This window comes from Cyclopterus lumpus, chromosome 4, assembly GCF_009769545.1.
Source record: "Cyclopterus lumpus isolate fCycLum1 chromosome 4, fCycLum1.pri, whole genome shotgun sequence".
NCBI lineage: Eukaryota > Metazoa > Chordata > Actinopteri > Perciformes > Cyclopteridae > Cyclopterus > Cyclopterus lumpus.
Window position 1 is genome coordinate 8,620,991 of NC_046969.1, and position 15,207 is coordinate 8,636,197.

Sequence of the window (15,207 nt, forward strand, 5' to 3'; positions counted from 1 at the left end):
AAACATAATGAGTGAACTGACTGCTGTCAGATAAATGCAGAAGAGAGTAACGATAAAAAAAACACTATTTCCAGGTGAGAAGCCTAACTTTAGCAGGAGAAGTGGTATTAAAAGAAAGGACTCACATAAAGACTAGTTCTTTAATTTTCTACTTAAGTTTGGTACTTGAGTAAATGTACTTGAAGCTAATACACATTATGCAAAGCTTTGCCTAAACTCCCTGTCCTGCTGGTTTCCATTAAACTCGTCCTCCGTGCCGACAGGTGGCAGCAGCGCTACCTTGCTTTAGTTAAAACAACATTGCATGCTGGGAGCTGGCTGAGTCGCCGCCCTAGCAACAAGCTGCAGAGATAAAAAAAAAAAAAGAAAACATCCGCCGTGTCTTCATCAGCTTTAGCTGGCCCCGTTTGAGACGCAGACACTTTTAATGTGAACTTTCTTTCTCTTCTAACATGGACAGTTTGCAGGCAGGAGATCCGCGGTATCTGAAAAGGTAACGGCTGCCATCGGTAGCTAGCGAGGTGACGTGCGTGACGTTACCGTTAGCGAGCAGGTCGCTCTGCCGGTTGGTTTAAAAGGGCACTAACAGCTACTCCGTTACACATGTTCATGAATGGGTGTGTTGTGTGAGTACGGGCAGCATAAAGAAGCCAACAGTAGTACCGGTACCAACATATTAACCACATATCCGACTTGGGTGTGTAACGGGGATGTTACGTCAAGAAAATACGGTGGACCGTGACGTAACTTTAATCAATCAAAAAAACATTGATTCTTAGGTTTTACACATTACACAAACGGTACATATATTAAAATGTGAAATTCATTCACACATCATTTAATTTCCTTCCATGAAACCTTTTTCAAATCGTAAATAGGATTACACCATTTCTCCATCACCTGCCCATATACTCCTGTATACACATGCCCTGCTGCTATACAGCTCCTGTTGGTAATAATAATAAATGTGGTTGTAATATTTGTAGTGATTGTTTTCTTAATTAGTTTACATTTCACAATATATACACACGGATCTCATTTAGGCTAACTGAAGTGAATCAAACCAGGAGAAGTATTTAGTACATCTTACTATTCTACTACATGTTTCATCTGGAGCCAATGCTTACTTTGTCTCTGGATGACCCGCAGAAGAGTGAAGGGATGCACTGTTGAGGTCCACCCCACTGAGAGAGCCCTCGTGGTTCAGTATGAGGTGGAGGCAACTGTCTTGGGAGAGCTGGGGAACCCGATGGTTGGAGAACGCAAAGAGTGTCAGAAAATGTGAGGAAAAAAAGCACTGTCAGCACATTCAGGATTCACTCTTACTGAGTTTATTTTAACTATGTACAACCTAGCTTACAGTTCATTTTTCTTTGAGAGAAATTACGATGTATTCTGATTTAATTGTATACCTCACATCTGAGAACCAGGTGCTCAATGTTTCTCTCCAAAGCTGTAATGTATATGTTTGTCCTTCAGCATTCGCCTGAAAAGCCTCAACGCCCACACAGACACGTCCTCTTTAGCTCGGAAGATCGTGGAGGAATGTCAGCTGATTCACTCGTCCAAACTCCGCGAGGTGGAGCAGCTGCTCTTCTATTTGCAAAACCGCAAACAATCCAATGGTATTGAGTTTCTTCATGACTACTCACATGTTCTTAGTGAGGGTTACTGTTCCTCAGAGTAGAAGTCCCAAGAGGCCTTTTCGTGATGCTGAATATTGCCTTTCACAGACGACCAAGAGAAGAAGCGCATCTCACCTCGAGACTTCGCACCTTGCGCAGGAGTGGAGGTAGGTGTGTGTGTGTGGGGGTGTGGGTGTGGGTGGTTCTGGGGACATCTGGCAGTCCTGAGGCTGAACTTTATTTCCTTCAGGACAAGGTGGCGCGCATCGACGCCATCGATGAGTATGTGGAGCTGCTGTACGAGGACATCCAGGAGAAGATCAGAGGAGCCACGCTCATCTTCCAGCTGGCTCGCAACCCGGACAACCTGGAGGAGCTCATACAGAACGGTACCTCGCTCTGTTCAATGAGGAAAGACTTTGTTCTGCTTCAGGGGAAGAAAACACACTTCTTTGTTATCTCTATTCTGTTTCTATTAATTCAGACATACACAGTAGAAATCCAACAACATGCTGACATCCAGCACCAATGCATTCATTTTACTTACCTCTATTGATATACAGTACATGTGCCTTTTCTCAAGTCATGGTACAAATCCTGGTTAAAAAATGTGTCCAGCTATATCCTTTTTCAGATAATGAAGTGCTTTTTATTTTTTAAAGACCATGATACTGTGACTCAGCTGCTCATTTTCTTTTCAATGAAAAAAAGCGTCTGGGTATCAATAAAACCTCAATACCTTTATGGTACTGAGTCACACAACTTGGCATCACAAGTCTAACCAGCTTCATAGTTCTGTTTTCTTTCTTTAACAACATAATTCAAAACTTAAATCCAAATGTAGCCTAATTGTGGACAATTTGTTTAGTTGGCTTAACATTAAGGCGACAAACAGGTATATTTCAGTGTCGGTACTAATTAATCCTACCCTGCAGTGTTACCTGATGGTTATGTAGAATGTTACACCTCTTGAACCCTAGACTATTTATGAGCTTTTTATTTTTATATATATTTTTTGGAGCCTTCAGCACCATCTTCCTCTGCGGATGGAGTTTGCGCAGGTGGTCGTATACGGAGGGAAGATGGTTATCCCTGTCATGATATGACGGTATGACAACATCTCCGTGGTAACCGAGCAAACTCCATCTGCGTTGGAAGATCAGGATCAAGGTCAAGGATGAACTTTTCATGCTCAATTATTCAGGGCTGTATTAATTTTCTGTAAATAATCTTTTGGAGCCAGTCGTTAAAGTTCAAAAGTGCAAACTTCACTCGTATTCCAAACTCTCAAGCAAAAAGCCAGATTTGGATGAACGGGGAGTTTTGATAGAAGGAATATCGCTCGAGTGTAGAACCCGTTAACTTTCTCAAAGAAAAACAAATCTCGGCTTCACTTCTGCTCCCTTCCGTGACAACCGCGCTGTTTCTTCCGCAACAGCACGGAGCCGTCACCCTCCGCAGCCTCGGTGAGACGGCACGGCTCCATTTGTATCTGTCACGATGCGTCGTACGCTCACTCCGTCTGCCGCGCAGCATCAGCCGGTCCGCTGTTCATAAGAGCCGAGTGTTCGTGTGAACCGAGAGGCCTGGGGTCGATGTGGAAAGAGGAGACGAGCCCTGGGACAGCGCGTCATTTTTGCGCCGAGAAACCCCCGTAGCACAAAATCCTCAGGAGCCTCCGACCTCATCGCATTCCCCCACGCTTCTTTAAACTCACCTCCGGCTGCACTGTTCAGTCCGACTCTGGTTGAATTCCACACACAGACGTTTTGCATTCAGTTTTGTACATCTGTGGTTCTTCATTGTGTGTGTTTTTGCATGTTTGTCTTTATAAACGTGTGTTTGTGTGTCTGCAGAGACGGTCCTTGGAGCCCTGGCCAGAGTTTTGAGGGAGGACTGGAAGCAGAGTGTGGACCTGGCAACGACCATCATCTATGTCTTCTTCTGCTTCTCCAGGTAAACCGGCAACACATATGCAGAGGCCCACAAGTGTCTGGCTGTCCCTTCGTTCCAAAGTTTTAGTGACATAAGGTCTTCAATCTTTTTTTTATCCAAAGCGACTTACATTCACACAATTCAGGGTTAAGTGTCTCGCTCAAGGACACGTCGACATGGGCTAACTAAACTAGGGCTGGGCGATATGGAATAATCAAATCAAACTATTTTTAAACACATACCTTGATATCGATATTGCATTAAGGAAATACGGCCTTTTGCATTTGAGGCACGAAGCCAGTTTAGCAGATTGAGGAAGTCATAACGTTTGACCGGCCGTGTGGTTGCCTTCCTCGTGAGCAGTTTTTTTTTAAATTTCAGCTGTAACTGCATTGACCTCCACTGACTCTGCTCTCTTCTCCTTTCACTGCTCTCCCCCTTACTTACAGTAGTCATCCACCTTTGGCAGGGTACCTAGTACTGAAGTTTCACTCTCCAACTGGGGGTTAGGAAACCCTAAAATTAGCCCTCGCTAGAATAATACATAAACGTCTGTCAGAGCTGATTTAGGCAGCGAGAGGACGTGAACGTCTGAAAACCGATCGTCGCTCTTGGCTCGTGTCCATCTCCATGTTATGCTGTTTGGATTGTGAAACGGTTCAAGTCGGACTGATTATAAGTCGGACCAGGACATACTGTTTGACTGCATGTGTTTTGACTTTGACAGTTTACTTTGTAAACTACTTTAGGGGTGACGGATTGGGTCATTTTAATGACAGCTCCCAGCTGGAATCCCTGACACTTTTGGATGAATGGAAGTCTTTTTCTTTCTCTTTCTCTCTCTCTTTGCCTATACTTTTCTCATCTAGTTTCTCCCAGTTCCATGGCCTTGTCACACATTTCAAGATTGGGGCCCTTTGTATGAATATCATAGAGCATGAGCTGAAGAGGTACGACCTTTGGCAAGACGAACTGCAGAAGAAGAGGAAGGCCTATATCCTTTTTCTGAGAGTCATGCAACTGGATATTCTAATACGTACAGCAGCTTGGTTATCACGGTTTAGTTGTATTGTTTTCTGTGTAAATTAGATTTCCTTGACTGGTCTCACATGAAGAATTCTCTGAGAACCCAAATCTGAGGAAGGAACATGAGAAGTCTTTCAGAAAGTACCAGAGCCTTCTGACCAAGCAGGAGCAGCTCCTCAGAGGTAACTGGACACCTTTTACCCCACGATGACGTCAGGTCTATGTGGCCTGACGTGTCCACCAGGCTGTCACCAGCAGATACTGGAGTCTTGAGGGTCAGCGTAGTCCTCCTCTAAGTCCGCTTGATTGACTTTGCCGTGCTCCCAGTCTGCTCACTGAGTCTCTAAGTCCTTTTTGTTTAACCACCCAGTGCTGCCAGTTGGCAAATCGACAAAGTTTCCAGAGATATCAGATATGTTTGGCTGAATTTTGGGAATGCTTGAACAAAGTTGTGCGTCTGACATCTAGAATACTGTATGTTAAATGTAATTACGCAGACATTTAAGTGTTGGTGTCACTGGTACGAAAGCGTTAGCATCGTATAGCTGCAATAAATACTCTATATGTGACACAGTTATACAGCACTCTTTATACGAAACGTTCTAAGTACTTCTGAATCAAAACTGTTAGGCACAACGTTTTCAACTGCTAGGATTGTATCAGAAATACTGACTGAAGTTGATAGAATGAACAACAAATTAGATTTGTTGAGCAGTTATTGGGGAAGTTATGCGTCTCCAATGAGAGGGTTTGCTCCTTTAGTCTTAATCATTTTAATATAAATATCCTTGAGGTTCGGATCCTTGTTCAGATAAAACAAGACATCAGAAATTTGACTCTGCTCCGTGGTTTTTATACACTAAACAATTAAGTGATTATTCATTAAGATAATTTACATATCTGTTTGCCCCAAAAGAAACAAGAAAAGCTCCATTTACAAAAAGCCAAAACAACAGTACGTTACAGCTAAAGGACCGTTCCAGAAAGAACGTGTGTTTGCCAGGCGGATCCTTATGTCTCTGGCGTGTTTGACCCCGTAGTTGCTCTGTGTCTGCTGCTGAACCTGGCTGAAGACCCCCGCACAGAGCTGAAGATGAGGAACAAAAACATCGTCCACACGCTGGTGAAGATCCTGGACCGGGACGACGAGGAGCTGCTGCTGGTGGTGGTCTCTTTCCTCAAGAAGCTCTCCATCTTCCTGGAGAACAAGAATGACATGGTGAGACAGAGTCCAAGTTTTAAAAAAAATAGATCGATTTGTACGTACCACTTTTCATTTTCAACCTTTTTTTCTTTTTCTTCCATTTCACTACATTTTATTTACATTTGATGTCCACGACATAAAATAAAAATAACAATCCACTTAAATTCAAGGGTGTAATGCAACAAAATGGGAAAAACAGCAAAGGTGGTGGATACTTTTGAGAGGCACCGTAGCGGCATGTTCCCCATGCAGCCTGCGTTCCTCTCCATGTCCCCCACTAATCATGGATTTGTGAAGGAAAATAAGACAATAATCCTGCAATTAAGTTGTATGTAAAACCATTCTTGCGTCAACACCTTTTAGATTGAATGAAGTGTTTGTTGGAGAAGCTCCGCCAAACTATTCATTGTTTGAAATCCATGGCGTCTGTGTGTTGTTTTAAGTTTTTTTCAACTAGTATAGTCAATCTCCTAAATTACATCTAATGAATGTGCTCTTTAACAAGGTTGTTTTGAGATATTTAAACTCCATCAGTGAAATTTTGAGGAAACAATCCTTCTTCATTTGTTCTGTAAAACACTCCCGAAGTCATGTTGACAAATGGCTCCTCCGCTGTAGAAACGCCAGTTGAAACCACGCTTATCAAATTTCAATTTAATAAATGCTTAGAAGGTCCACTTTTGGCCACGTGTCCCTCAGCGCTCGTACAGGCGCCGACTTTCTCCTAATCCAGCCCCACCTGGTTCCAATCTCACTCAGTTTGTGGTTCTTTATCAAAGCCAGACCCTGTTAGGAACTGGTTTTATCTCCTTGTTCCCCTTCAGTGTATCTTTGATTCAGATTAACGAAGCCTTCAGGGAGTTTAGACCCACTCAACCGTGTGTCCAGCAGGAATAATAGTGGTTTCAACACTCTGACTTGGTTGAGTATATCAGTTTACTCAAGGGAAAATGATTCCATTTACGGACATTGGTGTTTAATTGATTTTTTTTTTTTTAAAGAAAAAGAAGATGTAATCACTTAATGATGCTGTGTGTCGTCAGGTTTTATTTACTAAAAAAAAAAGAAGAAACATAAGATTTCAACTCAGTCTGATATTTTTCCCCCCTGTCACTAATGAAAGGGGAATGTCAGTAGTAATTGACACGGGCTGCAGTTGATTATGCTGCTTGTGGTCTGGTTTGTGATGGTGCGACTGGAGCTGGTTTTGCACACAGTAGCAGCGAGTGGCTTTTTTAACTGGGAGCAGGTTGCGTCACCGTGATATCTGACTGCGGGGGAGACCACAGGCGAGGGGAGGCCGACACGTTAACAGGCAGGACCGGGCTGACGAGCGCCGCTCCGTCACTCTGACACTCTCAGTGGCGGCTTGTAGTCCAAAACGCTGCCATGCTGGGGACATGCTGGCACATCGGCGACCCCCTAAAGTCATGAGTTTGTGCTCCGCGTCGTCAGCTCAACACCTCCACCTGCCTGTAGGTCCTGTGAACCTTCTCCGAGCTGGACACTGGGACTTAAACTAATGGAAAAGGCAAGATGTTAGTTGTTTATGAAGATGTTCAGTAACTATCATGTCGGAGACAATTCAGAGTTATTATAATGATGATGAGGTTTTCCAGAGTGGTTCAAATAATGTAATCCAGTACAGAAAGTAATCATTACATTTTGTCTGATCATTTAATAAAAATAATTCTGCTTATGTCTTTAAAAAAAAAATGTTTAAGTACATAAAGTATTCATTATTATCTATTAACCTCTGACAAAAGTATCCCATTGTTTTACTTTATCTTGATAATGATTTAATAAAAAAACGGAAAAATAAAATGAGTTGCCATGAATTACAATCTAATATATTGCGAATCACGTGACACCTGTGTTGTACATATATACACTATGTATTGGAAGAAGTACTTTAACACAATTTAAAAATACTACATTCAAAGTTTATTAAAAGTACAGAAGTATCATCAGCTAAATGTGCTGAGTTGTCAAAAACAAAAGTAGTAGCAGAATACTACCATCATGTACCACATAGTGTTAAGTGAGGTTATGTTGTAGAGCTGGATGTGTTGTTGTTGTTGTTGTTGTTGTAATATTACAGATGTCTGTGTGCTTCGGGAGCAGAACCTGGAAGTTTGTTGTTTTGTCTGCAGGCTGAAACGTTGGCCGTGGAGAAGCTGTCTCGGCTGGTTCCCTGCGATCACGAGGAGCTCCTGAGCACCACCCTGCGCCTCCTGCTCAACCTCTCCTTCGACACGTCGCTGCGCAGCCAGATGGTCCACGCGGAACTCCTTCCCAAAGTCTCCTCACTGCTCGGTAATCCGACTGCGTGCTGATTGTGTGCTCCCGACTGTTTGGCGTTGGTGCATAGTGGATGTGTTTATAACGGCTCATTGTGTGTTTATGACCGAGGTTGTATTCAGACACGTGTCATCCACCCCATGCCGTCGATGGAGCCTTTAAAATTTGTTATAACTGAGGCCGTACGTGCAGGTGCAGCTTTTACGCAGCACCCGGGCCTCCAGTGACCATTAGAGCGGCGACTTCCTGAGAGCGTGCGAACGGTGCGTCTCCTCCTCGCGGTCGCGTGACACAGTCGGAGGCATCTCTGACGGGCCTTTTGAAGCCTCTCGGGGGGGAGGCTCGGGTAACGCCGCATAATTAATATAATATATTTGTTAGAATAACATGCCAGAGCCTCTGCACTAATGTTGTTTTTGCAGGAGCAGGCCAGAGAGGTGGAGAGGTCTTCAGAGATTTAGAGAGGGCTGTTTTTTTGGGAAGGGAAGGGTGGGCGGGGGGGGGGGGGGCGGGGGTTGCTCATACAGGAAGCGAGGCGCACACATAATATAAGTTAACACTGAAATATTACGCCTGCTCACAGCCTTGACACTGTTGAGTTTGCCTGTATTTGTATGTTTGCGCATGGGTTTAATGCGCTCTGCATGTGAGCCGACGTGTCATTAATCATATGCTTTCACGGCCGACTCTCCTCTTCTCAATTGACGCACTCTGCGTGAGGACTCTCAAGGTCTTATCTATAAAGAGAGAAGACAGCGAGGGGGCGGGGCCTGTCAGCCTCCACTCTCTCCATCCAGACCTGACCCGAGGTCATGAATCCTGATGATAAGATGAAAGTGTGTGTGTGTGTGGGGGGGGGGACTTCCCTTGTCATCGTCACCTCCCACTCGAACCATCCCACCACCACCTGAACTCAACAGGAAGTAGAAGATCCATCTTTGTCAGCTGCACATTCTTTCTTTTCTTTTCCTTTGCGTTACCCAGCAAGTCAATCAGAAGTTATTCGATCATTTTGAAAATCCGTTAATTGTTCAAATCATGCATCGAGCAAAAATGCCAAACATTGTGCCAAACATTTTTATTTCACAGTAAATTTAACATCTTTTGGTTGAGCAAAACAAGACATTTGAAGATGTCACTTGACTGGAAACTATGACAATAACCTCTTTGACCCATTGAGAGGGTCAGCGTGATGTGAATCTGCCCAAGTCGAGTTAGACTTTAGGACACATCCACCTCTGAACACATTTCCCTCTTGGACGATATGAGGGCCTTAAAACCCAACAGTCATGACACTGTGGACTGTGGGCAGGGACCAAAAGCACTGTTTGCACCTGTGTGTCCAAAATAACAAAACAGAAATATTTATTTCTCTCTTCTCCCTAAAATCCCTCATCAGAATAAAAGTGAAGTTTATTCAAACATTCTCTGGTTCCAGCTCTTGAAACGCATTGCCTCTTTGTCTGCTTAACCTTGTCGTGAACCGAGTCTTTGGGTTTGGACTGTTGGACGCATGACACAGATAATTAAAAAATGTCACCGTGGACATGTTGTTTCTCCAAAAATAATAACCCTCCGATGTAATAATAATAATAAAAGACATTCATAGGTTGCAGCCTCATTTCCAGCACTGCCTCTCACCCCAACAGCATGTTGACTGGCATTACATTGCAAAAACAAACTAGGATACTCGAGTGGGGGTGGGGACCTCTTTAAAAGCATTTTACCCTGTTAAGTGGTGCGTGATGTCTCCAAAGACCAAACCCAGCTTGCTTATTTATCCAGAAAATACAATAACAGCGGCGCGGTGCTGTCGGCAAAGCAAACCCAGACGCCTCTTAATGTGTGCGGGTGTAATTTTACGAAGGTTAGGCGGTTTTAAATCAGGCTGGGGTGTAATTGGAATTTAGCCTGCCCACTAACTGCCCCTGAACAGTCTAGTTAATTCTTAACAGCTCCCCCTCACCTTTTATTTTTTCTCCTCTTTCTTGCCCCAACCCCACCAGTGTTTTGAACATTTAATGGGATCTCTCTCATCCCCCATAAAGGATCCTCCATGTTCCTACCAGTAAAGTGAGGGAGTCTGCGAGGTCTGCAGGAGCTTATTGCCTGTGCATGTGTTTACCGGTGCGTGCGTGTGTGTGTGAGAGTGTGTGTGTGTGTGTGTGCGTGCGTGCACGTACGCGTGTGCATGCTTGGTAAAGGATCGCTAATGAGAAGCACATGTTCTAGCCAATCGCTCGCTGCGCTGGAAGGTCCAGAGCAGCGAGCGGCGTAGCTTTAACTTATTAAAGGCAGTAAAATTGATGCTTCCTCCTGTTTTGCCAATTAAAGTTCGAAGGCGTCTCTCCCTCCTGTGATTCCAGGGCGTCACTGAGCACATCTGGATCTAATACTTGAGCGATAAGGCTCCCCAGTACGGCCAGTGACCGAACACGGCTGGGACCAGTTTTAACTGGACCTGGATGGGGATTTGGAGGCTGGTGGGCATTACAGGAGGTCTGTCGGTGGTTCTGGTCCAGTGAGGAGCCTCTCTCTTAACACTTCTCTTAATGAAAAGTTCCCGGGTCAAACTCTGGTCTGAACTCTATTAATCCCTCCTGGCTGGCTCCTCCTCCAGGCCTCCAGCCGCCCAGCTCTGGTCAGAGGTCAAACTCATAAAGGTCCGGGGCTCACTGACAGTCTAACACTCAATCCATTCTGTCTTTATCTCCTCCATGCTGCTCCCGAGGCTTGATAAGCTCACAAAAGTGTAGTGACTGGGAATGTACTTGTTTTATTGGGACAAATACTAAAGGGTCAGTTCACCCAAATTACAAGAAAGACACATATTTTGTTTCTTAACCTCAGGCAGTATCTAACCAAGCAGATAGTCTTGGTTGTACATGGTTTTGAGAGATCTGTCTCTTGGATCTGTGGATAGACCACAATGCCATGAATAGCTTTTTGAGCTTTTCAGCCTTTTCGACTGCCTCTAAGTAGCAGACAAATTATTAATGCAGCTTTAAAAAGAATTCAGCATTGAAACGTGTCTTTCCACAAACAGTGTCCCGGTTACCCGGATAATCCACAGACCCATCTGTCCACAGTTTTCATTGGAACTGCTTTCCACCAAAGAAATGGTCCCTATGTAAACTGTTCACAATGAGGTCTGTGGAGTATCCCGACTAGTAACTGGGTCACTGTTTCTGGAGAATTTGTTTTATTCTTTATTTCAAGGCTGGCCTCATTTTACACGTTTCTTATTGTCAACAAATGTGAGCGGAACCAACAGCATGTTAGTCAGTGTCTCATTACTGTCTGGCTTCCTGTCTGTGGCCCTCAGCTCCAATCCCATTGGTTCCTACTGAAGATTTCATCTTTAGAAACATTTCACAATTATATAATATCATTAAAGAAATTAAAAAAAAAATGCTTACTCAAACCGGAGGATTAATCCACATTTGGTGCAGCAGGACGGTGTATGTGGAATTAAGTCAAAAATAAACTAGTGTTCATGGTAAAGTAAGAACATGTAATCCAGTGCAACAGTGTGACCCATTCATACATTTTCAATAGTTTTGGACAACTATGGCACAGAGGAAGACGATATATCACTTGTTAGTAGACACATTCACTGTCGGTCTGCATATGTAATTTGTTGACGGTAAGAATGTATATGATATTGTCAGACTTATCCCCGAATGCTGTGAACAACAATTCCATTCACTTCCATTGTGTTGGGACACAAATCTGGATATATTAAAATCTGTAAGAAAATATCTAGATTTCTTTTTGTCGATTTATGTAGCATGGAACGCTCGCCTTTTTCAGTCTGCAGCGTGCTGCAGTTCCACATTCAACGCTTAGATGTTGTTTTTCCTCCAAAGAGCTTCCCGGGAGACGCGACACTGAGAAACTGCAGTCGACTGACGCAGATTCTGCAATTTGACCTTCAACAGGAATCGCTGTTAAAAAGGCCATTCAGCTCATTAATACTTTCAAAAAACACACCGCTCTCCTAGATGTGGTCATTGGCATCCCGCGAAGCGTTACGGCACAACCAGTCATTCATCCATTGACTTCCCTCCTCCTCCTGTTTATGTTGCAGCTGACGAGGCCCAGAGACAGCTCTGCATGTGCATTCTGTACCACATCAGCATGGACGACAGATTCAAGTCCATGTTTGCCGACACAGGCTGCATACCGCAGGTAAGACTGGCCAATGTACAACGCCAGCAGACCAAGACAGACACATTGGCATCAGCAGCCAACGGCACCCGGGAGTTAATGCATGGGAAACAGAGCGGGGGGGGGGGGGGACGCCACATCTGGAACCATAAACCACCAGAGGACTGCTGCTCAGTCTTCGCTCTCGCTGTGATGACATCTCTGTTTTTCCTTCTTTTCCTCCTCTTTCCTGAAAACATCCTCTCGCCCTCTCGTCCTTTATCTGTATCCTCTCCACATATTCGACTCTTAATCACCGCGACTGAGCTGGGACGCCAGTGCAGAGACCGAATTTCTTCGTGATTACGAAAATCAAGTTTGCCGCCTAATTTCAAACACCTCCCCCTCCCCCGCCCCCTCTCTCAGGCTTGTTTCTTTCAACTTTCGATCAGAAATCCACTTCCTCCTGATTGAGTCCACCCGGTCAGTCGCTCCTCTCATCATCGGCGATTAGCTAAATGTGCGTTGTGTTTGTTTGTTGGGATTGGGTGTAAATGCCGGCCAGATGTGGCCGGAGGAGTCGGCTGTTTGTTCAGAAGGTCACGTCGGCAGCAGATCTGCGTGGTAGAAAGGAGGCTGGCGAGCAGCATGACCAGGATGTGACCTCCGACCCCGCCCGAGGCCCGCTCACTCTCCCCTCTGCTACCCTCTTCTAGCTTTTTGTCCCACTAATCAGGAGCGGATAAATATCAAAATCCATAGTCTTGTGTTTTTGAAAACCGTACAACAGGACGCATGCCATCTCAATCGGGGTCAGAGGCTGTTTGACAGTAATCAAGACGACGACTCACTTTATTTGGGTTATTTAATAACACGAGGGGTTGCATTCTACACTTGCACACATATCACACGTGTGTTTTAAGGCTGATTCTAACTATGTGAACATTTTTAAAATTGGGTTGAAAGGAGTCATTTTCTTCCACCAGAATTGCCCCCATAAAAATGTAAAAGAAAGATGATATAATTGAAATATTTACATTTGTGTGTGTGTTCTTTTCCTTCGTGATCTCTTTGCTCACCAGATGTTTACTGTGATCAACAGTTCGTTGCTTTGTACTAAGAAGACGAGATTTAATCGTTTTCCTTTTTTATATGTGTTGATGTGTGCGTGCACATATTTTGCACAAACCCCATCATTGAGCGTCACATTCACACTTTGCAAATGTTATTTTTGCAATTTAGCCAGCTTTGTGTCCCACATAGTCTCCGTGTCAGTGTTTGATTTAAATTATATTTTTTGGCCCATATAATATTTACATTTACCATCTTTAACAAGCTGCCTCACCCCATTTCCCACATTGGTGTCCCTAGTTTGTACTTCTAAGACCCCTCTCTTTTATCACTTTCCCAGGCTAGTAGCTGACCTGCCCCTTTCCCCTTCTGCAGATTTTAATGGGGTCACCGTTTGGTGCTGGATGTGGGGTTTCCAGAGCAGGGATGCCAGGGGTGAGGGAGGAGAGGAATGAAGGTGGAGGTTTGGGGGGGGGGGGGGGGGGCTGCGTTGGTTGGACTGCAGCGTGGCGTTGGGCTCCGGTGGCTGTCTGTGGTAAATAAGCAGAGGCAGGTGCCAGAGAGTCTAGACGGGGCTGATTTGGGGTCCGGGGCCCCTGGTATGTGATACCTAACCCAGGCCCGGCCCAGCCTTTCTTTGACTCCTGACTCCTCACAGGGAAGCAGTGCACCTCTGCCCCCCACTCCCCGCCCCTCCTCTGCTCAAAGCTTTTCCTGTTTAATGTTAAATCAGTGCAGGAGAGACAGACAGACAGACAGACAGAGGGAGGGAGGGAGGGAGGTGGGTCTTTGAGAAGTTAGGAATGACGCTTGCCTTTATCTCCAATCAGTCTTTCTCTCTTGAACTCAAAAACGTATTTACATTTTTTTACATCCTTTCTTCTCCAGGGCTCAAACCCAACATTAAATTAACAAAATGATGTGTCATTACCAGAAACACACAACATGAAGACATGTCCCTCATCTGCTCCTTTTTAGCTCGCATCAGAAAATAAATACTTCCAGCAAATTACATAAATGCACTGCAACACGGATATATAGCCGTGTAACACGACGGGCACGCAACTACTTTTGTGTGTTTAGTCTTGAATCTCAATGATGGATCAATTAAGAGGTTAACCGACATGTGGTACCTGGGATTGACAGCTAATGAAGATGGTGTTTGACTGCGGGGAGAAGATGGACGTTGAGCTCATCTCGCTCTGCATCAACCTGGCTGCTAACAAGAGTAACGCCAAGGTCATCTGTGAAGGTCGGAGCTCCAAAGAACAGATAAACTCAACATGTGAAAAAACGCATTTCATCCCACTCTTATGTCGTTATGTTCTAAAATGATCTTTTCCACCTTGTTGCCCAAGGCAACGGTCTGAAGATGCTGATGAAGCGGGCTGTGAAGCTGAAGGATGTTCTGGTGACGAAGATGATCAGAAACCTTTCTCAGCACAACGGATCCACTAAGAGCCTCTTTCTGGTCAGTACGTTGTCCTTTGAACTCATCCTGTGTTCTAAAATGGAAATCAAGGTTAAGTCTTGAAGTCTAATGGTGGATCGTATTCATCAGATGTTTCACGAGTTGAATTATGACCTCAAAGCAATGAATGTTTTAATCAAAAGCATCACATTTTAGTCAGTTACTTTTTTAGATTCACCAAAGTATGACAAAATCTCAAAATGTTTTAATTCAAGAAGAAAAAGAATAACAATACGAGATCCATGACAATCTGCCATACTTTTGGTTTGACCTTTCCAGTACATTGACTGAGGGTGTCCAATCATCCTTAATATGAAGAGAGCACACAAGTCAATCTGCAGTTTTTATTTCCCTTCAGTTTCTTTGGGGGGGGGTCGTCGATGTCAGCCCTCGTTTACAAACGCTCACTGATCTTGGTTTGTCTG

General features: G+C 44.3%; 1 protein-coding gene across 5 annotated transcripts in view; it reads left to right on the plus strand.

The window, feature by feature from the left end:
* The first annotated feature begins 302 nt into the window (after nt 1-302).
* kifap3a (kinesin-associated protein 3a) overlaps nt 303-15,207 on the plus strand; it is a 28,423-nt gene continuing 13,518 nt past the window's right edge. For 2 of the 5 annotated variants that reach the window (XR_004609372.1, XM_034530644.1), the window contains exons 1-13: nt 348-493; nt 1,150-1,281; nt 1,480-1,625; nt 1,734-1,792; nt 1,876-2,014; nt 3,482-3,581; nt 4,430-4,554; nt 4,670-4,768; nt 5,627-5,805; nt 7,944-8,106; nt 12,182-12,282; nt 14,458-14,563; nt 14,670-14,782. Coding sequence is in view for 3 of the 5 variants with exons in the window: in XM_034530644.1 (XP_034386535.1) it covers nt 453-493; nt 1,150-1,281; nt 1,480-1,625; nt 1,734-1,792; nt 1,876-2,014; nt 3,482-3,581; nt 4,430-4,554; nt 4,670-4,768; nt 5,627-5,805; nt 7,944-8,106; nt 12,182-12,282; nt 14,458-14,563; nt 14,670-14,782 (1,503 nt within the window). In the remaining 2 variants the exon portion in view is untranslated. Of the gene's footprint in view, nt 494-1,149; nt 1,282-1,479; nt 1,626-1,733; nt 1,793-1,875; nt 2,015-3,481; nt 3,582-4,429; nt 4,555-4,669; nt 4,769-5,626; nt 5,806-7,943; nt 8,107-12,181; nt 12,283-14,457; nt 14,564-14,669; nt 14,783-15,207 lie in introns of all 5 variants that reach the window. The other 3 variants (XM_034530643.1, XM_034530642.1, XR_004609371.1) reach the window with 3 other exon arrangements.